Source organism: Xyrauchen texanus, chromosome 32 (genome assembly GCF_025860055.1).
Source record: "Xyrauchen texanus isolate HMW12.3.18 chromosome 32, RBS_HiC_50CHRs, whole genome shotgun sequence".
Lineage (NCBI taxonomy): Eukaryota > Metazoa > Chordata > Actinopteri > Cypriniformes > Catostomidae > Xyrauchen > Xyrauchen texanus.
The window spans coordinates 36,836,796-36,863,050 of NC_068307.1; the positions used below are offsets into that span (position 1 = coordinate 36,836,796).

Consider the following 26,255-nt stretch of genomic DNA (forward strand, 5'->3'; position numbering starts at 1 on the left):
GTGTTAGAGGGATAAACTTAGGGGAAATCATTGTTGATTTTCATTGTGTAAAAGTTGTACATTTTTGTATAAGCAAACTCCATTTCTTACGAGTTTTGCCATCTTGTACTATTATTCTCACGTGACTGATTTGGATGCATCATATTGCAAGTATTCTGAAGACAATAGCTTTTTTTTTCTAGCAATAAAAATATTGATATTCATCGCCTGCTCTTTAAGCACTATTTAGTGCTATACAATGTAAGTTCTCATGTTAACACATAAGCCACTGTGAATGAGCTTCTCTCACGGACATATGCAACGGACATAAAGATTTTCTCTAAATAATTACTTACGTTGGATTCTGTGGTGACAAATACATTTTAAAGCACAAATATTCTGTTTTATTTTAACAAATGTGACTTCTTGAATATTATATGTAAAAATGTAATGAATTATTATTATTATAAAATAATTACCAAAACCTGTTTAAAATAGTTTTAGACGGAATATAGCATGTCATGTCCACAGGATATATCAACTTCACTAAACCATTTCATGTTAAATTCCCATAGCTAGCTTGCCCAAAATATTCTAGGTGCACTGGAAAATTCAATTTTAGGAGGAAGGTGGGGAAATAGGAAACTTGTTCCAGGAGTTTTGTTGAGGTATAGTTTCTGATTATGGAGGACCAATTGTGGCAATATTAAAAATGAATAAATAAATTTATTTTTAAAGAAATTTAAAAAATGAAAAAAATTGTAATTAGAAATAAATAAATGAGTGTTTATACATTTATTTCCTTATGTATGCATTATTGTATTTATTTATTTATTTCTAATTTATTTATTCCCTCAATAATATATGTACACATTTATTTATTTATGCATTTCTTTGACCATATGGTAATGACGGGGTGTGTTTTCTACTTCAGGCATAGCAATCAAGCTCCAAGTGCTCCAGAGTAAAGCTTGGAGGCCACAGTGGCATCTTTGATTGAGTCAAATAGGTCATTTTGCACTTTTTGTTGTTCTACTTATTGTGCTTTAATGTCATGCAGTCATACTATAACTTTAAAATCTGAACATAAGTGGTCAAAAGGTGCAAGGAGTGAGAGTACATTTTAAAATTTTGAAAAATGCATAAAATGTTAGCGTAATGTTTAACAAAATTAAATTAATTAAACTTCAAATATTAATTAGTGTATTTAATTTTAATAAAGCTATTAAAAGGAATTTTGTTATTATTGAAATGCTTGAATCTTAAAGAGCACCTATTATGGTTTTTCAAATATTACCATTCATGTAGTGTGTTATATAGCTGTTTGTGAATGTAAAAAAAGTCTCAAAAGTTTCAAAAAAAAAAGAGTAATTGACACCCAAAAGAAAGAACCGATTCTGAACACCTGAAGCGAGTCTTCAGTAATTCCAGAATTACTTCCTGTACTAATCTACGTAATTTGGTAACAAAAAACCCGCCTTTTGGTCTGTTTACATGTACAGCCAGCACTGGCTTTTAGCCTGTTAGCTGTTAGCGTCTGCTAACCGGCTAACTCACATTATTGTCAAACTACATATAAACTTACCACTGAGAAACGTCTTGTTCTCGTTGTGCTTGCGATGGTGGTTCAGGTTGATCTTCCGATGTATCACTATCGGACTCTGGCTCAAATTGGTAAGGTAAAACAGATGTTTTTTCAGACTGAGCTGAAACTCTGATATGGTAGTGGGTGTTTCCTTTCCGACACACGCTGTAAGTGGTAGACCAATTACAACAGCCTATACATCTGACCAATCAGAGCAGAGTAGGCTCTCTGAAAGGAGGAGTTTAGAATTAATCCTTTAGAACAGATCATTAAAGGAGTTGTTTTTGGCACTGGGTAAAAAAAAGGTAATGCTGCAATTTAAATTGAGCAAATTAAAGTGTTTTTGATCTTGGATGCATGTAAATCTATAGCATGAGACCTTTAAAACAAAATTAGGCACGTTTAAAAACCATAATTGCACTAAATTGTCTCTTTTTTTTTTTTTTACCTGTTAAAATGATGGACAGAATTTGGAAACATCTGTCAAAGTTTCAATATATTTTTTTAGAGCATTTAAAAATCATTGTTAATGTTAGTTTAAAAAACTAATGCATTAACTAATATTAACATATACAACTTTTGATTTTAAAAATTGTATATGTTGAAGGTAACATTAACCAACATTAATAAATGCTGTAAAAGTATTGTTCTTTTTTAGTTCATGTAAATTAACGTTGTAAATTAATTTTAACAAATGGAACCTTATTGTTAAGTGTTTTATTTTGTGCTTTTAAATATGTTAATTCTCCATAAAATAGTTCACCACAAATTAAACTTTGCCTTAATAAATTTGATCGGTGGGCAGACATTTGTTCTGCCTGAAATCACTTTCATTCATAGCCTCCTATCACCTCTCTCCCATTGAAAATAAATTGGGAACTTTTTGGGAACGATTACCGCTTACCATTTAGAATGCCATTAACGGTGCGTGTTCACTGGCGTGTGGTGAGTGGATCTGCTTAAGTTATGGTTTTGGTTCAGACTAACAGTCAAGATTTTCATCCGAAACAAAGAAGACTGGAATTTATATAAAGTATGTACAGGTATGGTCACCCTAGGTACATACAGTTACCGTGATATGAAATTACATAAACAGTGATATAAGAATTTGGTCATATTGCCCACCTCTTAGTCTCCAAATCTCAGTTGCCTCCGCGTCTGAGACAGTCAATCTGTGCATTTTATCGCGTGGCTTGTTGAGCGCATTACCGCAGAGTCTTATGCTATTCTCCGCGGCATCCACGCACAACTCCCCACGTGCCCTTCCGAGAGCGAGAACCACATTATAGCGACCATGAGGAGGTTAACCCTCAACGTGACCAATTGGTTGCTTAGGAAACCTGATGAGTCACTCAGCATGCCCTGGATTCACCAGTTGGTCTACTTTAATAATTTAGTAATGCTTTCACAGATATTATAGGTACAGTCCTTATAGTAACCTGATGTTAAGTGTCTTGCTGAAGGCCAAAATAGTTCTGAGATCTACCCTTGTGAGGTTCGAACCAACAACCTTTTGGCCACCGGTCCAGTAATTAACCAGGCCTTACATAATTAACATAAGTCATACATTTTACTAACTAGGCAATCTTCTACTTGGAATATTTACAGAAGAACGTTACAGTGTGTCACTTATCGTAATGTTGGACGATCGTAAAGTCATTCATTCAGTAGAGATCTTTCTTTCCCTATTTGGCTCAACCACAAGATGTTACTGTGGCCTCCAAGTTTCACTCTGGAGCACTCTGATCTTAATGACTGTACCTAAAGTAGAAAACACAACCTCTCATTATCATATGGACAAAGAAATGTTTAAATAAATAAAAGTGGAAATGAAAATATGCAAAGGGTATTTCATGATTGGTCTCCGGAGATGACTGACGTATATGGTCCTCCACATACTCGAAGTAGGTTAATTACATACAGTAAATGCATTTAATATAACAGAATTACTTAATTGCATTTCATATTTACATTGGATTATTTTTCATTGAGTTATTTTTCACATAGAAGAATATGGAACCTTTTGAAATCAACACAGGTTTTTTATTTTATTTAAGGTTCTAAGTGAAATCAAACTAAATGCTACATTGAACTAACCATAGAAATGAGGAGTCATCCATGCTAATAACCTTGCTTATGGGATTGTACTAAATATAAAGGCAAGTACATAAAGAGGTTTAAAGTCTGGACCTCCAAGACCTATCAACAAATATGGAAAAGGTTTTCCTTCTTTCTAATACAGTGGTACTCTAAGTTCCAAGAGGTCCGGTCTCTACATTTCCTGCCCAGCAAAGGTCTGGATAATAATATGTAACTTACATGGTGTCAGTAGTTATATGGCTAGGAAATTCTGTATCTTTTTTTTTTAAATAGTTTTTATTACTTGCCACGTTGTCAGCAATAGTACTTTGTAAAAAAAAAATATATATATATATATATATATATATACAGTGAGGAAAATAAGTATTTGAACACCCTGCTATTTTGCAAGTTCTCCCACTTGGAAATCATGGAGGGGTCTGAAATTGTCATCGTAGGTGCATGTCCACTGTGAGAGACATAATCTAAAAATAAAAATCCAGAAATCACAATGTATGATTTTTTTAACTATTTATTTGTATGATACAGCTGCAAATAAGTATTTGAACACCTGTCTATCAGCTAGAATTCTGACCCTCAAAGACCTGTTAGTCTGCCTTTAAAATGTCCACCTCCACTCCATTTATTATCCTAAATTAAATTCACCTGTTTGAGGTCGTTAGCTGCATAAAGACACCTGTCCACCCCATACAATCAGTAAGAATCCAACTACTAACATGGCCAAGACCAAAGGCTGTCCAAAGACACTAGAGACAAAATTGTACACCTCCACAAGGCTGGAAAGGGCTACGGGGAAATTGCCAAGCAGCTTGGTGAAAAAAGGTCCACTGTTGGAGCAATCATTAGAAAATGGAAGAAGCTAAACATGACTGTCAATCTCCCTCGGACTGGGGCTCCATGCAAGATCTCACCTCGTGGGGTCTCAATGATCCTAAGAAAGGTGAGAAATCAGCCCAGAACTACACGGGAGGAGCTGGTCAATGAACTGAAAAGAGCTGGGACCACCGTTTCCAAGGTTACTGTTGGTAATACACTAAGACATCATGGTTTTAAATCATGCATGGCACGGAAGGTTCCCCTGCTTAAACCAGCACATGTCAAGGCCCGTCTTAAGTTTGCCAATGACCATTTGGATGATCCAGAGGAGTCATGGGAGAAAGTCATGTGGTCAGATGAGACCAAAATAGAACTTTTTGGTCATAATTCCACTAAGCATGTTTGGAGGAGAAGAAAGATGAGTACCATCCCAAGAACACCATCCCTACTGTGAAGTATGGGGGTGGTAGCATCATGCTTTGGGGGTGTTTTTCTGCACATGGGACAGGGCAACTGCACTGTATTAAGGAGAGGATGACCGGGGCCATGTATTGCGAGATTTTGGGGAACAATCTCCTTCCCTCAGTTAGAGCATTGAAGATGGGTCGAGGCTGGGTCTTCCAACATGACAATGACCCGAAGCACACAGCCAGGATAACCAAGGAGTGGCTCTGTAAGAAGCATATCAAGGTTCTGGCGTGGCCTAGCCAGTCTCCAGACCTAAACCCAATAGAGAATCTTTGGAGGGAGCTCAAACTCCGTGTTTCTCAGCGACAGCCCAGAAACCTGACTGATCTAGAGAAGATCTGTGTGGAGGAGTGTGCCAAAATCCCTCCTGCAGTGTGTGCAAACCTGGTGAAAAACTACAGGAAACGTTTGACCTCTGTAATTGCAAACAAAGGCTACTGTACCAAATATTAACACTGATCTTCTCAGGTGTTCAAATACTTATTTGCAGCTGTATCATACAAATAAATAGTTAAAAAATCATACATTGTGATTTCTGGATTTTTTTTTAGATTATGTCTCTCACAGTGGACATGCACCTACGATGACAATTTCAGACCCCTCCATTATTTCCAAGTGGGAGAACTTGCAAAATAGCAGGGTGTTCAAATACTTATTTTCCTCACTGTATATATATATATATATATATATATATATATATATATATATATATATATATATATATATATATATATATACACTGGCGCCAAATGTTTGGAATAATGAACAGATTTTGAACTTATGGAAAGAAATTGATACTTCTATTCACCAAAGTGGCATTCAACTGATCACAATGTGTATATTCAGGACATTCATAGCATGAAAAATTACTATTACAATTTGAAAACATTTTCAGAACTTCTTAAACTACTTCAAAGGGTTCTCATCAAAAAATCCTCCACTTGCAGCAATGACAGCTTTTCAGATCCTTGGAATTCTAACCGTCAGTTTGTCCAGATACTCAGGTGACATTTCTTCCCAGACTTCCTGTAGCACTTGCCATAGATGTGTCGTGTCTTGTCGGGCAATTCTCACACACCTTACGGTCTAGTTGATCCAACAGGAGCTCAATGGGGTTAAGATCCATAACACTCTTTTCCAATTATTTGTTGTCCAATGTCTGTTTCTTTTCACACTCTAACCTTTTCTTTTTGTTTTTCTGTTTCAAAAGTGGCTTTTACTTTGCAATTCTTCCCATAAGATCTGCATCCCTGAATCTTCTCTTTACTGTTGTTGAGCAGGTTGAATTCAATGAAGCTGTCAGCTGAGGACATTTGAGGTGTCTTTTTGTCAAACTAGAGACTCTGATGTACTTATCCTCTTGTTTAGTTGTACATCTGGCCTTCCGCATCTCTTTCTGTCCTTGTTAGAGTTAGTTGTCCTTTGTCCTTTTGTAGTGTACACCTTTGTATGAAATCTAAAGTTTTTGGGCAATTTCAAGCATTGTATAACCTTCATTCCTCAAACAATGATTAACTGATGAGTTTATAGAGAAAGATGTTTCTTTTTTTTTTTTTTTGCCATTTTTGACCTAATATTGACCTTAAGACATGCCAGTCTATTGAAGACTGTGGCAACTCAAAGACATTGTTAAGCTTCATTTAACAAACCAGACAGCTTTCAACTGTGTTTGATATAATGGCAAGTGATTTTGTAGTAACAAATTAGCAATTTAGCTTGATTACTCAAGGATAAGGTGTTGGAGTGATGGCTGCTGGAAATGGGGCCTGTCTAGATTTTATCAAAAATATTTTTTTTCAAACAGTGATGGTGCTGTTTTTTTACATCAGTTATGTCCTGACTAGACTTTGTGATCAGTTGAAAGACACTTTGGTGAATGAAAGTACCAATTTCCTGCCGAAACGGCAAAATCTGTTCATTATTCCAAACTTTTTGCCGCCAGTGTATTACTAAACCGTAAAAACTGGGCAGGGATGATGACATTGGGTGCCCAGAGACAACAAAATTAGTAGGGTCTGAGAGAGATAGAGAGAGAGAGAGAGGGATCATTATTGTCTAAAATCACTTTAATGTTTTTTATGTTAAAATAATCACACCTGCAGCTCATACGTACAGTAAATCTGGCTTTATTCGGCGCCGTATGTCTATAGTGGGGAGAGAGGCAACACGTGCAGTGCGGGAATAAAACGTGTAGCGCTGAACACGCTTTATTCCAGCTCCAGAGAGAAATATTTCTCTCTAGTGATGAATGCGCTTTATTCCCGCTCCACGCGCATATACACGTATGCTTACACAATCATTTCAGATAACTAGCGCAAAGATTTAGAGCTCAGTCCATATTGAAATGTCCTTCAGTCTGGATCCGGACCAGAGTCCGCCTATTGAGTACTCCTGGTCAAACATATGTTCTGTTCAAATGATGTTTGATATTAGGAAATAAATTGGCCTTGTTTGCCTTCAAATATTCCTAAAGATTCCTAAAAATTTTAGGAGCCTGATGAAAGACAAAGAATATCTGTTATAGACTAGGGAACAAACATTTTTACTAGCACAGTTCAAACTCAGTAAAGTTTTCTACTCATAGGTAAAGTCAGAATATAATAACTTTTATGAATATATTTATTTTGCTGAAAATTGTTTATGAAAAATGGTAGCCTTAGCTCATTTAGAAATTAACTGCCACTGCTGAAATACATATGAAACTAATTTTTTTTTGTCAAAATACCACAGTTACTGTTACTGATGTAAAATCGTGTTAAATTTTATTAAGGGTATTGATGTGTTTTTGAAAAACCTTTACTTTGGCGCATGTCAAAATAATCCAGTTGAGTGCTTCTGTGATGGCTCACGCGTGTCATGCCACACTCACAGGAAAACCAGGCTTCAGTCGTGCTGCATAAATGCTTGTCTCAGATGTGAACCATATTTAACGTGTACAAAGCACTGAACGTGAGATAAATGTCATTCATTTTTCTTGGGCTGCCGGCGAATTATTTTCAATGCAGGAAAAACCCTGCATTCCTAAATAAATAAATGTGGAAATAAATAAATACAATAATGCATAAACAAGGTAATAAATGTATAAATGCTCATTTATGTCAGAGTTGAACATTTATTGATTAATTTCTAAATATACTTTTTAATTTTTTGATTTTATATTTGTGCAAATGTATTTATTTGTAATATTGTCACATTCGGTCCTCCATACCTTAGAAGTTTAGTCTTTTATAATATTAATTTAGATAGAGTCTGATTGCGGTTGGCTCTTGATACTGATCTAAGAACAGCCTTCTGCCCACATTCCACATTACAAGATAAATACAGATGCAGCAAAACTTTAGATTTTTAGATACAACTGAATTGTAAAGTCCATGCTGTCGTATCTTGCATAGAAACAGAAGTTGAAAGAGTAGTGTGCAAAAGTTTTAGGCACTTATGAAAAATGTTGCATTGTGAGGTTGTCTTAAAAAATTATTACATAAATAGTTTTCATTTATCACTTAAAACATTCTCCTAGGTACACCTGGACACAGTTTTTTTTTGGCTTTTGGCAGATAGGATGTTCCAAGCTTCTTGGAGAATTCGCCACAGTTCTTCTATCTATTTTAATGTAATCTCAGACTGACACAATGTTTAGTGGGGGGCTTTAAGGGGGCCATGACATTTGTTGCAGGGCTCCCTGTTCTTCTATTCTAATCTTTTTTTATTTAAAAAAGTAATTTTTGGTAGTCTAACATTTATATTTACTATTGACACACTAAAGCTGAAGATATAAATAACTTTCTTAAGACAAATGTGAAACATTTTATGTGCCTTAGACTTTTGCACAGTCCTGTATCTTCGAAAGTGATGCACTTGTAAGTTTTAATATGTTGTAATTGAACATTTTAATTTCTAGGATTTTCAAATAATTGTTTTTCTAAAATATTGGGCTGGTTGGGATGCTCAAGTAAACTTAATTCTTTTTTGATAGTATCACAGTGTATATACACTTCAGCAAACTACAAATGGCTTCCTTATAGTCATCTCTGCATATTAAACTGGGATATGGAAAGTATTTTAACTAAACTAAAAACAAAAACACTTTAATTCAGAGGCTGAAAGCAGTTTCCATGTTAAAATATAATAACAGAACTTGAAATAAGTTTGCAGATGTATTGTGAAGCCCATGCTGTCGTATTTAACAGTGAAACAGCAGTTGATTTCTCTGATAAATCAACTGCTGTTTCACTGTTAAATACGACAGTGTTGAAATATTGTTTTCTGTTGAAATGTAAGGAAAAAAGACGCCTCATCACCAGAAGGTGATGTTGTTGGGTGAAACGTGCATTTCCTGTCTTAAAATACTGCTTTCACACGCTGCTCAGAAGGCGGATGAGTGTAGGGGTGTAGATATAGGTCAGTGTGGGGGGTGAGTTTGTCAGCTAGTCTGGAGCAGGGGAAGGGGTGGGGTGTTTGGGAAGTGGGTGATTTAGCAAGTTGCGGTAAACCATGGCCTCATCACGGCTGTCTATGTCCCATGCAGCTGTAGCATGAGTTGCCAAATATTCAGACACTTTTGGACACCTCACTGCTCTGTTATGTGTCTCCCAAGGTTTCTGAATTTAGCCAGCACAAATAAAAAAACAAATCATGATTTTGATTTTTTTCTGTCTGTCTAAAATGTTAAAAAGACACATTTTCATTGCATCATATTTTTATTGTGGTGGCTTATAAAACATGACATTATGACATTAAATTAATACGACATATTTAAAATCTTGCACTATTTCTGTCACTTATCAAATGTACAATTTTGTTGCATATTTGAACCATTTTAATGTTCAAAAGTTCCGAAGGTCAGATTTTCTTGCTTCAATACACAATACCCTCTTTTGAACATTTAACCCATTTTCACAAGTAGTATCAGGCCACGTGCACACTAATACATTTTTGTTAGAAAATGCATATATTTTGCTACATTAACACCTCATCCACAGTAAAGTGGCATTTCCCTTCACCAAAAAATGGAACATTTCGAAAACACTCTTCATTACTGCATATTTTGGAGAAAAGTTACATTAGGAAAATGAAAACAGATTAGTGTGAATATTGCCTCAGATTTTGGAACCCCATTGTACATCAGCGAGGGTCAAATTATTTTGGAGTTTTATTTTCTTATTTTACTTTGATCTTAAACCATGTAGATTGTTGCTGTTGCTAATGAAGTTCTAACTAACTTATGAGCATCATTTATACTCCCATTTGGTGCTTTGCAAGTAGTAATTTTGCACCCTGTTTGTTCCACTCCCAAATATGGTCCACCATATTATAACATACTATCAATAAGCAATGCGTTTATAGCTGCACATGGTCAAACTAAATGCATTCTTGCATTTGTTTGCTATTGAGATTTTTGTTCTCTGCTGTGTGTGATTGTTAGGACATTGTATCAGCTCTGGAGGATCGTCTACGGCCTCTGGTACAAGCTGAGCTCTCAGTGTTGGTGGACGTACTGCATCGCCCAGAACTGCTCTTCCCAGAGAACACAGATGCCCGGCGGAAATGCGAGAGTGGAGGCTTCATCTCTAAGTGCGTTTCCTTTTCCATAAACCTTTAACAATAAACCAGTGTCCCTGGATGCTATGAGACACCAGTATTGTAAAAATCCTTCTCTTTTGTTTAAATGAGCCAGTGACATTCATGAATCATGTTTATTGGGGTGACTTTGAACACATACTAAAAGAATGGATTGAATTACATTTCCCCATTTGGGCTACTTTTTTTCAACCCAATTGGTATGGCCAATTCCCAATGCACTCTTGGTCCTCATGGTGGCGTAGGATGAATCTCAGTTGGCTTGTTGAGCGCATTACCGCGGAGGCTTATGCTATTCTCCACGGCATCCACGCACAACTCCCCACGTGCCCTTCCGAGAACCACATTATAGCGACCATGAGGAGGTTAACCCTCAACGTGACCAATTGGTTGCTTAGGAAACTTGACGAGTCACTCAGCATGCCCTGGATTCACCAGTTAGTCTACTTTAATAATTTAGTAATGCTTTCACAGATATTATAGGTACAGTCCCTATAGTAACCTGATGTTAAGTGTCTTGCTGAAGGCCAAAATAGTTCTGAGATCTACCCTTGTGAGGTTCGAACCTACAACCTTTTGGCCACCGGTCCAGTAATTAACCAGGCCTTACATAATTAACATAAGTCATACGTTTTACTAACTGGGCAATCTTCTACTTGGAATATTTACAGAAGAACGTTACAGTGTGTCATTTATCGTAACGTTGGACTTCATCATTCACATGCGACCCATTTTCTCTCTAGAATTCAAAAGGATCCAATATAATCACAGAAGAGCACATACAACAATAGCAGATGAATCACATTATCTCTTAGTTTTATAAAAACAGGACTCAATGATTTTACAGACATAAATGGTGTTAGACTGTCAGATATACATTTTTTTTTCCCTATGCAAGTTTAATGTGCTGAGACAACTACATGTACACCATAAGTTTGTTGATTTACCTAAAATGTGTCTCTGTGGCACTACCAAAACATTGCTCTGTTTTTTTTTAGCTCAAACAATGGTTTGAGTTTGGGGCAAGACTACCTGTTTTTTGAAACTATTAAAGATTATGGGTTGGGAGAAGATTGTGTGGACATTATCTTTACAGTTTTTAAATAACAAACTTCATGTTTAAGCCAGTGTATGGGATTTAAATCATTGCCACGACCCCTTCCAAACTAATACGTTTTAATTTGAAAATGCATAAATTTAGCTAAGTTTTGGCCTTCTGTCCACACTGAGATGGCATTTTTGTCCAGTGAAAACAGCGAAAATGCTCTCCCAAGTGGATCAATTTATAGATGCATTTTGAGTTGTAGTGTGGACAGAGAAAATGGAGATATTCGAAAACGATGACATATTTGTCATCATTACGCAGTCATGTGAACCAGTCAACAATCAAGATGGTGGTCCATGTTGTCGCAGTATTGTTCTGCCTACTTTTCATTTTGATGGTGTTATTAAAGATATATTTTAAATTGTACAACCTTCACATTGCATTTCTTTAAAAGCGAAGGGAAGTTTAATCAGAATTGCTGTCCAGTGGCGGAACATGAGGACAATTTGCGTTTCAGACCGTACATGGAAATGAAGCAGGGCCAAGCTTCTTACGGGGATGTAAGCCTTTTCAGATGTTTCAGTGTGGACAAGCAACTTTTGGAATATGTTTGATAAAAGCAGTGTGGGTGGAGATTAGTTTGAAAACAAAAACAGCATTTTAAAATGTATCCGGATTAATGTGGATGTTGCTTTTGTTTCTTGCAGACACTGGCTCTCATGTAATTAAGTCAAGTTGAATTTGTCAACCGGCTTAAGGTGTACTGATGTCCACCTGTCATCAGTTTGTTTGTCCTCGTGCTGTGAGAGACTACAGAAAGGATTATGTGTTTGTGCAGCTGTCTTTGTTTGCACGTGAGCATTTCTTTGGGAGTAATCCTGAGGTGAGGATTAGTTGATTTAGCTAGAGTTAGATTACAATGCCAGCAACCATTGTGATGTCAGCAGGAGAGAAACGGCCAGCTATCGACAGTTCAGATCAATTCAGTTTCTTTTGTCTCAGTTTTATGGCAGATATATGTAAATTCTGTCATAATTTACTAACCCTAATAGTGTTACAAACTTTGTGATCTTCTCGGAACACAAAAGAAGATATATTGCAAAATGTTCTTGCTGGCACTTTTCATACCACTCAATCATATTGGGACCAGGGACGGTCAAGCTCTCAAAAGCACAATGAACAAAAAAGTGCAATAAAAGTACCATCAATCCATACAACTTTCACACTATATTCCAAGTTCTCTCAAGGGTATGGGTAGTTTGGTGTGAGGATCAGACTGAAATTAGGGCCCAAGCACTGTAAACAATTATTTTTAGCACATTTAATATTTCAATTTTTTTATCAGTTATCGCTTTCTTCCAACACATTATTGTATCAGCAAAATCCAATATCGGTCAACCTGTAATTTGTATATGTTGATATATTGGTGCATAAATCAATTTGAATATGATCTGGAAGGACATACCATACTAATTGTATTTGTTCAAGTCTTAAAGGTTTTTAAAAAATCTTAAATTGTATTTGAAAATCTGTGCAGTAGAGTATTTCTTTAACTGCTGATCTCCTGGGATTTTCTCACACAGCAGTCTCTAGAATTTACACAGAATGGTGTAAAAAAACTAAAAACATCCAGTGAGTGGCAGTTCTGTGGATGGAAATGCCTTGTTGATGAGAGAGGTCAACAGAGAATGTCCAGTCTGGTTAGAACTGACAAAGTCTACAGTAACTCAGATAACCGCTCTGTACAATTTTGTTGAGAAGAATAGTATCTCAGAATGTTATTCTGAGATGCGGGTTAGCACTGTTTTGGTGGCACGAGGGGGAGCTACACAATATTAGGCAGGTGGTTTTAATGTTGTGGCTGATCAGTGTATATACACCTGGCTTAGCTGAACTTTTGGAGTCATATCAGACACATGAAGATTCATTCTCGTTTTCTGCTGTGTATTTTAGCGAACTTTGCCAGTATCCATCAATATTGCTGCTTTCTGTTTGTCTCCAAAACGGTCTACTGTCAGTAATAGAACCACATCTTCAGCTATATTATGCGGCACCTCATGTCTACTTGCATTAATGCAGAGAAGGTTATAAATACTGGCTGTCTTTTTGCTTGTTGCTATGATTCTGTTGCAGACATTTAACATGCTAGTTTAAAGGGCCATTCACACCAAGCTTTTATACATGTATGCATACACAATCACCTAGCCAGGTTTCAAATAACTAGCACAAAGATTTCGATCTCAGTCTGGATTTAATTGTCCTTCAGTCTGAATCCGGACCAGAGTCCACCAATTGAGATACTGAGAAATAACCTGCAATTTGTCATATTTCAGTGAATATCTTGACGTCCGATGTGTGATCATAAGCACTAAGACAGAACTTAATTCCCTCTTTTTCTTTCTTTCAGATTAATTAAACACACTAAACAGCTTTTAGAGGAGAATGAAGAGCGTTTGTGTATAAAGGTTCTGCAGACGCTCCGAGAAATGATGACTAAAGACCGTGGCTATGGGGAAAAGGTAAACATGATCTCACACACACACACACACACACACACACACACACACACACACACACACACACACACACACACACACACACACACACACACACTTATTGTAGTTGCAGTGTAGCCTAACTCCACTACAGACATTCAAGAAAAAATGGACTTCCACATACAAAAACCTCTCTCCTAAACAGCTGCCTGTTAAACATCCTAATGAAATTACATGAATCCCTCGGTGTGTGTTACATTTAGCCATATTGCCCATAAAAATCCCCAAACAGGCCTTGCAGGACACCTCTCACTCTGTATTTCCAGAATACCTCCCAACGTCCAGTTCAGAATGCCGCATTAAAGAGCTGACATTGTGATTGTTTTAGCCTATATGCTTTTATACATGCAGTCGCACACAATCTCAAACACACACAATATATGTTTATTACTCCTAACACTTTATAAAACATGCCCATTCTTCCAAATATGGGTTTGTAAGTCATCTCTGCTTCCAAAAAATAAAAACCTAACTCCATGCTTAATGCTTAACAAGCATGTACTAAATTAATTAACAACCAATAAACGTCACTTGCGTACAGAGGCCCCAAAAAGTATTTGGACTCTTAAACCACACTTAAAAATGTATTCATGTCATTGCATTAAAATAAAAATAGCAAACAAAATTACATTTATTTAAAATAAAATATCAAAAGCACACTTTTCAAGCTAAACATTTCACTAAATGTTATTAGTTAGCTTTTAAATGACATAAAAATAGAAGTATTGTTAAAAAAATGAAGAAAAAAGTGTTTGGACATGATATCTGGTTTTCAAAATGGCTGTTAAAAGTGAAGTTAGTTCTGAAAAGGCATATTTACAAATGACACTTGGTTTTTGTAACAATGCAATGACAATCATACTTTTTAAGTGTGACTTCAGGGTCCAAATACTTTTTGGGGCCACTGTATTTGAACACTTAAGACTTTATTGAATCGTTAGTTTCCAACCTCTGCTTTAAACATAAACAATTGGCCTTGGTTGCATCTACATGTTACGTAGATAGCGACCAATGCCTCTGAACATTGCTAATCAATAATCCTCCGTTATGCCACTAACGAAAATGTTCTTGTTTGCCATTTTTGTTTCAAGCGTTCTCTAACGTTCTTCCTTCACAATACTAACTTTGCTGTGTGCTCTTCTCTTCCAGCTGATTGCCTTTGATGATGAGTTGGATGTGGCTGAGGTTGTTTTCTTTATTTTAGTTTTTGCTGTTTAGTTCGGCTTCCCGCACGGCTTTAGTCGCCCTAGTTAGCACTTGTTCTCGTTTTCTTTGAGCTGTTTAGCTGGTTTTTGTCAACGTGACTTCACCACAAACCGACCATCTTGTTTCTCTGTCCGTGTGTGTTGAGGTTGTGTGAAGTTGACCTCACCCGATAGTTTCAGTGTGTGTTTGCGTGTGTGTGTGCACATGTTTCACCACTGGCCTTGTTTTAGGTAGTGTGTGTGCTGGTGAACATTTTTGCAAGTTTCAAGCCGCCACCACCTTTGTTCACACTTCCTCTTTGTAGCGTCAAGTTTACGTTCCTGTTACATTCAGCAGTGGTGCAATGTCACAACATACTTGTATAATTTCAGCCAGTTGTTTAAAAAACAATGCTACATTTTCCCAGTTTTTTTTTTACTCAAAGCAAGGTTTATATTAATCATAGTTTAGCCAACTATGTAGAGTTTTTAAAGTGAGGTTAAGGAACTGAATCTGAATGATTAGAAAAATAAAAGAGGTTAGATGAATTTCAATACAGTGCTGCCATGAAGCACTGTATTTATGCGTAACACTTATTTAAAAGTGTGCATGTGCAATGTGTGCTTGAGTTAAAGTTAGGAAGGCAGGTGGGCGTACATACTATATTTATAGTCACTACTCTCCTATCAGTTCTGAGGAAGAAACCCAATCCGGTCTTCCCATTAAAAGGAAGGTGGGTGAAAATGTTCTTTAAACACCCATACATTTGTGTTGTATGGGTGAGCAAGAAAAATAATACAGCAAATTACATTTATTTGTGTATGCATGCATTAACCAGTTATAGGAAAAGTGTAAAGGGTCAGTGAAGGGCGTGAGTTTTTGGGTGTTTTTAGAGTGTTTTGATTTCAAATTAAGGTCAGTGTAAATATATCTCTCACATAATAAGATAAACTCCTAACCACCTCCTTCTGAGGAAAAAAAAGAAAAGAAAAAAGCAGAAATTTAAGGGTCAGATTAAGTCATTTAAAAAAGTAAAATGTGCTTTTCCATACATTCTTACTGGTAAAACTTCTGGCTTAAATGGTGACCAAATAGTTAGAGGGTGTTTTGATAAGGAATGTAACAATAACTTATGCATTTATGTTACTTAAAATAACAGAATAAGGCCTTGAATCATTCACGTTGAAAATTAGTGCCCTCCAGAGGTAATGGGGAAGAAATATTTGTACAAAAATTCTTCACATAGCACATAAAGGAACAAGTCCTATATCACATAAAAGCTCTCACTCTCCGAAATGTGACTATACAGTTAATTTTGTTTCCCTAATACCACAGTTCAAAAGCATTTCAAAAGAATCAAAAAGAAGTCATCAAATACGGATGTCTCATTTATGCTCCAAAAACTGCTGCTGTAAGCCCCAAATAGCTAAAAAAAAATCTGCTTTCACTTTAGGAAGTTCTTTTAAAAAAGAAAATTGTCTGTGAGCTTGCTTGGCTGAATAATCCAATCTTAGTTCCCTTCAATTCAGTACACTTGACATTGCGTCACTAAGCAGACACTACTCTACCTGACCTAGTTTAAACCTTTCTACAATAATGCCAGTACTGTCTATGGTGTTTAAGCACCGCCCTTTTAGGCACAAAGCTGACCGGTATAAAAGCACAGACACCATTCATCAGAACTTTATTCCTTCAAGACAGCAATTCTTATCTCGTCTAGAAACCTTCTACTACTTTGCCGTTGATATACACGAGTCAGCGGTCGGAATCTTCATGGCAACGAGAAGACTGTTCGCCCCTGCAGTGTTCCGGCGAGCATTTACTCCGCCTCGCCGCTTGAAGCTTTGCTGGTGAACGGGCCACTTTTTCGCATATTTTTAACTGTTCCTTTTGCCAGGGACACATCAGATCAGCATGAGAGCTGGATTCACTGTCACACGCGGAGTCAGCTCTCATAGAGACAAACTGCCCTCACTGTGAGGGCATGAGTCTCAAAATGGTTTGCTCGCAAATTGTGGGCCTCCCGAGGGATCACACGAGGAGGCACGCCGCGGCCGCAAGGTCGAGCAGCATGAATTTGAGGTGGACCTTGTGACAGCACATGCCCTGCAAGTCCCTCGATATACACATACTGTGTCTATGCCGATAAAGTATGTGAGCTTCAGCCCTCGGTAAGAGCGCATGACCACAACGTTCGGAGGTTCTGATGCTAGGGATGATGATGTTATGTTTCTTGCTGCTTCTGGCTAGTGGTCAATGAAGGATGTTGTCACCGCTTCCCCCAGTGAGGAGCGTGCATACGCCACTGACAAGGAGATTCTTCACATCCTTTCAAGGGCAGTCGAAGAGCTCGGTCTCGAGTGGTCTCCTCCAGAGGAACCTGAAAAATCTCACTTTGATGAATGGTTCTTGCAGACCAGACATCGTAGATCGTGTTCCGCAGATCTGCCCTGTTCTTCCCAGAAGTTCATAACGAACTGACAATATCCTGGTGTGCGCGCCTTATTCAGTTCGCTTGCACAGTGATTCCACTCTCCTCACTAAAGTGGACCCCGGGAAAGACAAAGGTTATGCCCAACTTCCCCCTGTGGAAGAGGTGGCAGCGGCACATCTCTGCCTGGCAAGAAGCAGGGAGTGGAAATCACGTTGTCCAAGCTAAGCTCCTCAAGCACATGAATGAGCAATGCAACAATCCAGAGACATTCAAATAGCTCCACACTGGTGGTTTTACATCGTCACATCTGGCTGACCCTCATGGAAATTCATGATGTGGAAAAATAAGTTTTATTTGATGCTCCGGTGTCTCCAGCCAGCCTTTTTGGTGGCTCTGTGGATAGATTTGCTGAGCTCTACATCACGACTCAGCAGCACTCACAGGCATTTTATGCCAAAACAGTACTTCAGTACTTCTACACAGTACTTCATCACAGCAGGCTCACTCCCTCTCTGTCTCGGGCCAGCCCAATGCCTGCTGCCGCCAAATGTCACCGCCGAGTTGCAGGTAAAGCCACGCAAGCCATGGCCCAAACGAAGGCAGCTTCCTCGGCGCAAGCCCAGTGCAGAAGGGAAATCCCCTCCTCCCCCCGCGCAGCAAAAGTGCTCCTGACACACAATGCTATTCCTCTCTTCCCACTGCTGTTTGTCGGGAAAGGAATATTGTTCAAAATGTTGTACGATATGTTGTTTCTTTGTCTCACATTAAATCACATGCAATAAAGAATCCAAAAAAGAGTACAGCGCTTGTTGCACATGCATGAGATGCTCACACTTTTTCAATAAGGGCTTTCCCTATTCAAAGCCCATACATTATGCACAACTGCTTCCAATGGTGAGCATACAATGAACAAACCAAATTGCCCTCTGTCCCGTTACGAGGACACATGGCGAGCCCTTACTGGCATTATCCACTGGGTGCTAAAAGTGATCGAACATGGATATATGATCCAATTTGCACATTGGCCACCCCGTTTCAATGGTGTCCTGTCTTCCACGGCTCCGTCTGAAGATACGTCTGTGTTACGAGGCAAAATACACAGTCCTCTAGCAAAGAATGTGGTAGAGGTTGATTCGAGGGCAAGCCCTCATGGGCGTGTCAGACTGGATGTTTAAAACGATCGTGCATGGTCATGCAATTCAGTTTGTTCACTGAATTACACTTCATTGGTGCTTTTGCAATCTGTGGTCCAACCACAGGATGTGCCGGTGTTGCGCACAGAGATTCACAGTCTCCTCGCAAAAAACGCAATAGAGACTGCTCTACACTGCGATGCACACAGCCGTTAATTCCTCATTCTAGAGAAGGACATTGGGCTTCAACCCATTCTAGTCCTGAGATGCTTGAATCGCACGCTCGCGAATCACCCATTCAAAATGTTAACTCAAACTTCCGCACACATCCGTCCTCAGGACTGTTTTGCGTCAGTAGATTCATGTACCAATTACATTGTGTTACAGGTGGCTTTTTAGATTCACATTCAAGGGAACTGTGCATCAATTTAAAGTCCTTCATTTCAGTCCATCTCTGGCTCCTGGAATGTTCACGAAATGTATTGATGCGGCACAAGCCCCATTGAAAATGAACAGTGTAGGTGTTTTTAATTACCTCAGCGATTGTTTATTACTAGCCAATCACTGCTGATTGAACACAGAGACTTGCAGCTTTGCCATATGGAAAATCTTGTCAACTGTGTGAAAAGCAAACTTTTCCCCAGCCAGTAAATTTTCTTTTTAGGAGTTTGCCTCGACTCCATGAGCATGCATGCACACCTCACAAACTAGTGCGTACAGACCATTCTTCTGTGTCTGTCTCAGTTCAAACTGGAAAAACATTACCACTGAAGTCATTCCAGTGAATGCTGTGTTTTATGGCAGCAGCATCCGCCATCATAGTATGCATTTCCCCTGGTGTGTCTCCATTCTGTCATCAGCAAAGTCCGAGTGGACATGGAAACTGTTCTGTTAATTGCGCTGAAATGGTCCAATCAGTCCTGGTTTCAGGAGATGGTAGAAAAACTGGACAGGCCTCCATGGAAAATACAGCTAAGGAGAGACTTTCTCTCAAACACAAGGCACGATTTGGCATCCCCAGCCAGAGCTGTGAAACCTACACATGTATCCTTTGATTGGAGCACAGCAAATGAGCCAGAATAGTCGGTTATGAACACCATTTTACAGGCTAGAGCATCATCCACGAGATGCCTTTATGCACTAAAATGGAATGTGTTCAATAATTGGTGCTTTTCACATGGCAAAGACCCAGTGACCGTTGTATTTTCCAAAAGTCACAGGCACTTTCATTACAAAAAAAAGTCCTTCCCTACTGGGTTCATAAAGGCGTTAATTCATGCCTTATGACCATAGTTCATATATATATTCTGAGTGCTCCCCTTCTGGCTCACAGTGAGGGTCATTCACTTGCAATATACACATGTCGGTTGCCGTCCCGCAGGATTGTGTCGTTGTTTCTTCTTTGGGAACGTTATGTTGTGTAGTGCGGCATGATGGGAATCTGCTCCCCATAATGTCATCTTAGTGACACACTGTCAAGTTTACTGAATCGTAAGGGAATGTCTCGGTTACATGCGTAACTTTGGTTCACTGAGATGAAGGGAACGGTACAATGCATAAGACTCAGGGTTTTTTTGAGGTGTGAACGATGTGCTCTTTGTCCCGGAGTCAGAAAATTCTGAGGAATGGTGTTTGAGCGCCGCTTTTATACTGGTCAGCTTTGCGCCTAAAAGGGCGGGGCTTAAACACCATTGCCAATACTGTCTTTATTGTAGAAAGGTTTCAACTAGTTTGTGTATGTACTCTCTGGTCTCTCTGACCTGCAGGCTGGTGGCATCAGAGTAGCTAGGCACAAACCTTTGGTTGTAGCCAGCCAGCCCAAATAACTGCCTTACCCCTTTTTTGGTCTTTGGCACCCAAGATCAAAAAAGGGGTAAGGTGTGTCCCAAGTGGAACGCAAATACCTTACTTCCAGCTGCCCAATTGTGCAATTCTTCGGGTTGGCCGTGAGTCCCGCCTGTCTCAGCGTGCTCAGGACACCCCTCAGATGTTGCATATGCTGCTGCCAATCATCGCTGTAAATTATGATATCATCTAGGTATGTGGCGGCATATGCCATATGTAATCTGAGGACCTTGTCCATAAGGCGCTGGAACATGGCTGGGCTCTGAACAAACCCGAAAGGAAGAGTCACGTATTGGTGTAATCCGAATGGTGTGGAAAAAGCGGTCTCTTCTCGAGATATTGGAGTTAAAATGATCTGTCAATAACCCTTTGTTAAGTCCATTGTTGAGTAAAATTGAGCCGCGCCCAACCGATCGAGTAACTCATCAATTTGCGGCATTGGATACGCATTCAGTTTGGACACCGCGTTCGCTTTCCGGTATTCAACACCGAACCGGACCGAGCCATCACTCTTTGGTACCAGAACTACAACTACTGGGATTGCCAAATCACTGTGCAACTCTTGTATTACGCCCATTACCAGCATTGCCTCTAATTCTTCCTGAACAATCTTTTTCTTGTGATCAGGAAGACGATAGGGGCAACTACGAACCACCACTCCCGGGGTGGTCTCAATATGGTGGTCTATGAGGTTTGTGTGCGAATTCCCATAGTCAAGTGCCCTTGTCGTACAGTCGCCATTGACGCTCCTGAGTTTGAAGCAAATTCTCCTGTGTTACCTGCCCCAAAGTGTGGAGTTTTGCTCGAAGGTCAAGAACGTATTGAATTTGATTTTTACTATTCTAGTATTTACTATGCTATGGAGGCTTGTGGGACCTCTCGTACTGCAAATAGAAGGGGTTCGAGCCACTTATCCCAGTTTTTAGCATCTTCGTGTATGAATTTATGAACCATGGTTTGTAAGGTCTTATTAAATCGTTCAACCAACCTGTCTGTTTGCGGGTGGTAAAAGCTGGTGCGAATCAACTTAATGCCTAATAATTAATATAGTTTGCGTAGTGTACGTGACATGCAAGTTGTGCCTTGATCAGTGTGGATTTCCTTTGGAGTCCCCACCCAGAAGATTATTCTTAAGAGTGCCTCCGCACCATTGCATGCTGAGATGTTGAGCAGGGGCACTGCTTCCGGATATCGCATTGCATAGTCCACCAGAACCAATACAAACACCAGAACCAATGCAAAGTGATGGCCACGTGCAGTCCGCTCTAATGGTCCGACAAGATCCATGCCATGTCATGTCAAAGAGGATCTTGATCAACGGCAGCGGGCGTAATGGCGCTTTTGGGGTGGCCGTTGGATTCACCATCTGACATTCACGGCACGCCGCACACCACTTGCGAACGTCCCCGTGAATGCCTCGCCAAAAGAAACGGATCATTACACGGTTCAAAGTTTTTCCATGAACAAAGTGGCTACCATTGGATTATGATGAGCTACCTGGAAGAGTGTTTCCCAACAGCTCTTTGGTACTAACAGCTGAGTTGTATTCTCTTTGGTTTGAGTGTCCTGCGTCACTTGATACATCCGCTCTTTAATAACAGAAAAGTATGGGTAAGCGCAAGACCAGGCTGGAGCTACTTTCACTTGGTCGAATGTGTGCTTGAGGGACTCGTCACATGACTGCTCCAGAGGGAAGTCCCCCTCAGGGAAGCCCCTGAGAATGGGAACTCCCCCATATGCGTTATCCTGAAACAAAGCCGATGTTGACGGCCATGACACCGCCTCACCAGCCATGGTATCGCACGTCACACCCCGCCCCGCTAATTGCAGGACCCATCCCATATTACTCTCAATGGATTTTTAAAACGGAGCCAATTGGTTCCCAGAATTAGCGGGAATTAACCGCGGTTTCCCCGCAGCTCCAGCAGACCAGCCCAGGTTGAATTTTGGTTGAACTATCCCTCCTGTTTGTATGAAAATCCCTAATTTCTTGTGTTATGATTGATAGAGTCTCACACATAGACTGGATGAATCTGAGGACTCTCTTTCTCTGTGTCTCTCTCTTTCCTGTCTAACTCCTGAGTCTCCTTAAGTCATCTGCTTCATAATGTTTTTCTCAAAACACATCCAGACACGGATTTTGTCAGACTTGTATCCAGACTTCTGCACACATTGAAAAGGAATGCAGTTCCCTTAAAATGTACACGTGTTCATGACACATGTATAGATGGACCATGCCTGGCTGAGTCCTCTTATAACATATAACACCTTGCTATCTTTATATTAAATAAGGGAATCTCTGTGTTATCACAGTATCAGGGCTGGGATGGGTGTAAACTGCTGGGATATGGCATGGATCCAGCCTAATCCTGTATATATTTGAGAGTTTGCGATTTAAGCAGGATGGGAAGGATAATTTGGTGTGGGGAAGGTTATGTAATGGGGATGGACTCGCTACAGGAGAGAAAGAGTGAGTGTATGCATGCGGTTGTGTGTGAGCCCTTTGCTTGGTCCGTGCCAGCCAATCACAATTACACCCCGTCTGTATGTGTTTCAGAAGTCTGTCTGATGCCCAGTGTTAATACTGTTTTAGTATTTTAGTAATGTTTTACACTGGAAATACATTTATGATTCAAATAATACATGAGTTTTAACAGAAAATGTAAGGTTTTATAAAATTTCTCTTTAATCTCATATTTGATGAGTTTGAATTAGGTGGTAAAAGGAATAGTTCACCCAAAACTATTTACTCACTCTAATGCTATCCCAGATGTATACGACTTTATTTCTTCTGCTGAACCCAAACAAAGATTTTTAGAAGAATATCTCAGCTCTGTTGGTCCTTACAATGAAAGTGAATGGTGAACATGTTCGGAACTCCAAAAATCACAAAGGCAGTATAAAAGTAATCAATAAAAATCAAGTGGTTAAATCCATATCTTCAGAAACTATATGATAGGTGTGGGTGAGAAACAGATTAATTAACGTTAAAGTGAAAGTGGAGATTTATGGTATGGTTCATTGTTCACTGTGTTGCAGTCTTTGCTCTGTACATTTTACTTCTTTTTTGTCCTATCACAGATCTGAGTATCAGATAGTAGTCATTGTCCACATGTGGTGAACACATCTGTACAGGCTTGTGGTCAACAAAGTATACTTTGAAAGGCTGAGCACTCGACAATGTGTGAAATGTAACGGCACATGGAAAAGCGTATAGCCTAGCCATAAGGCCAGACACATACTCTATGCAAGTATGCAAACTCGGATGCAAAAACTTGGTCAATGCATTGGAGTTACGTGGCCTGTTGTACTTAATGTTTTTGTGTTACTGGCTTTTTACACCAAACACGCAGGGTCAGGAAGGTTACTTTTAAAAAATATTTCGCATCAGATTACAGATTATATGCTGTAATAATTTAATTATTAACGTATTCCTTTAGATTATTCAAGGTCATTAACGTAATCTAGATACTTTTGATTACTTCTTCGGCACTGGCATATTTTTTTCACTTGTTTTGACTATAAACAAGTAAATAAAGTAAGAAAATACACTTAAATACCAGTAAAAAGGTAAAACATAAAATTTTAAGCTGTTCTGTTCTATACATTGAGCTACTGGTTTTTTTTAAGCGCAATATTGCATTCGGTCAGAACTTTTTGATGCAGGTCTTTCTTTTTCTTTCGCTCTTTCTTTCTTACTCTCTTTCTGTCCTATTCATTGCGCTCCCTCTAGTTTTTTTTTTTTTTTTTTCCGCACAAGTTTGCATCCGTTCTGAACTTTTACTGTGGCGGTAACAAACCTTAGTACTCAAGGGGGCGATAGACTTACTGTACCGTTAAATGTCTTTTTATGCTAGTGTCTGATGTACAGCCCCTTGCAGAAATGCAGAGAATGCTTTGCATACTTGCATTGCATTATGAATTGCAGTCTGATTCCTTTTGGAATGCATCAACTGTTAAAATCAAGCTTGCATATCTTAAAGGATTTGCGTTCACATACTTGTTTAGAATATATCTTTCTTTCTCGCAATGTTTATTTTGATCTTTCTTTTTTCGCTTTTTCTTGCGCTCTTCTGCCCTTTGTTTTGCACTCTTTCTTCTTCCCTTACTTTTGCTCTTTTTCTGCTTTTTTTATTTCCCTTTCTCTTTCACTCTTTTTTCTTTAGCTTCTTTCTTTCTTTCTTCCTTCATCCCTTCCCCCTCTTTTCTCCCTCTCTCCCCCAAGTGAATGGTGTCTATAGACTCTCACTCAGTTCCAGTAGTCTGTTTGTTAGTTCAGGTCTGTTGTCCTCATGTGTCCTCATGAGCTTCTTTATGCTTCAGCAGCAGTTAAACTGGCCCCTCCTCTGCAGTTCCCCAGCCGCCCTTTGGGGGTAGCTGTGGACACATCCGTCCCTGCACATATCTGTGTCCCAGTTTCCTCGCCTGCGTGCAGCACGATTCCTGGATTCCCGCCAGCTCTCTACCAGAGGTTACATAACACCTGTCCTTCTTTTTTCCCCTCCTTTTTTCCTGGAATTCAGGCCCCTTCCTTTATGTGTGACCTTCTGCAGTAATTGCCAATAAAAGTGCAATAGGCTGTTTACATAGAGACACTGGCAGTGGCACAATGGGTGGGCATGCGACATCTTAAAGACCTTGTACTAAACTCTTCTCTCTATACCCTTCCTTTTTGTTTGAGAAAGCCAAATACATTTCTCCCGTATTTCCTCAATTTGAAAAGCATAGATTAGGTCACCAATCCAGATTCTTTAATCAAGACACTCACGCTTGGGCCAAAGGTTTAAAATGGACACACATCCAAGATGTTGAGTTCATATTATTAAACAGGTCATAAAGATAAACCAAAGCTGATAAGAATGTATGCAAACCCAGTCGTGCTTTTGTCTACGATGACGAATCGCCATCAATAAGAAACGACTGTTGTTTCCTAGTTACAGTGACTCAAACAAACCCATTGCAAGAGGGCTTCTCGCCATTGACATGCACTGCTAAAAATGAAGCTGTGACATCAGTAAATGCGCAAAGAGATGTCTTGTCCCAAACACTTGACAAACTTGTGATTTGTAATGGAAGAAAGGAGCCAAGATAAAGATGCAAATTGTGAGATGGTATTTGCTTGAAAGCTCCTTCAAAGTCTGTTAAATATGTTAAAGGGATAGTTCACCCAAAAATGTGACTTCTTTCGTGGAACAGATCATTTCAAAGAATGCTGACGATTCTCTTTTATTTCATACAAGGAAAGTGAATGGTAACATCTCCTTTAGTGTTCAACGGAGGAAAGTATTTAGATCAACATGAGTGTGACTAAATGACATAATTTTCATTTTTAGGTCAACTCTTTAATTCGGTTATAATACAGGATGGAAGGATGAATGGAAGTGCTGTATTTATCCCCATGGGGAAATTCACAGGAAAGTGTTTTTAAAGCATGTGATGAAAGTGTGCATTTATAGTACCTAAAGAGGGACAATTTCACATTCACACTTTGTTTTTGAAGCTGCATTATTTTCCAGCTGAAAAACATTTAAGT

General features: G+C 39.0%; 1 protein-coding gene across 6 annotated transcripts in view; it reads left to right on the forward strand.

Annotated features, from left to right (window-relative positions):
- Positions 1-26,255, forward strand: part of itpr1b (inositol 1,4,5-trisphosphate receptor, type 1b) — a 206,487-nt gene that overhangs the window by 97,121 nt on the left and 83,111 nt on the right. For 5 of the 6 annotated variants that reach the window (XM_052101305.1, XM_052101306.1, XM_052101307.1 and 2 more), the window contains 2 exons: positions 10,371-10,519; positions 13,978-14,089. In XM_052101305.1, the coding sequence (XP_051957265.1) occupies positions 10,371-10,519; positions 13,978-14,089 (261 nt within the window). Of the gene's footprint in view, positions 1-10,370; positions 10,520-13,977; positions 14,090-15,274; positions 15,311-26,255 lie in introns of all 6 variants that reach the window. The other variant, XM_052101304.1, reaches the window with a different exon arrangement.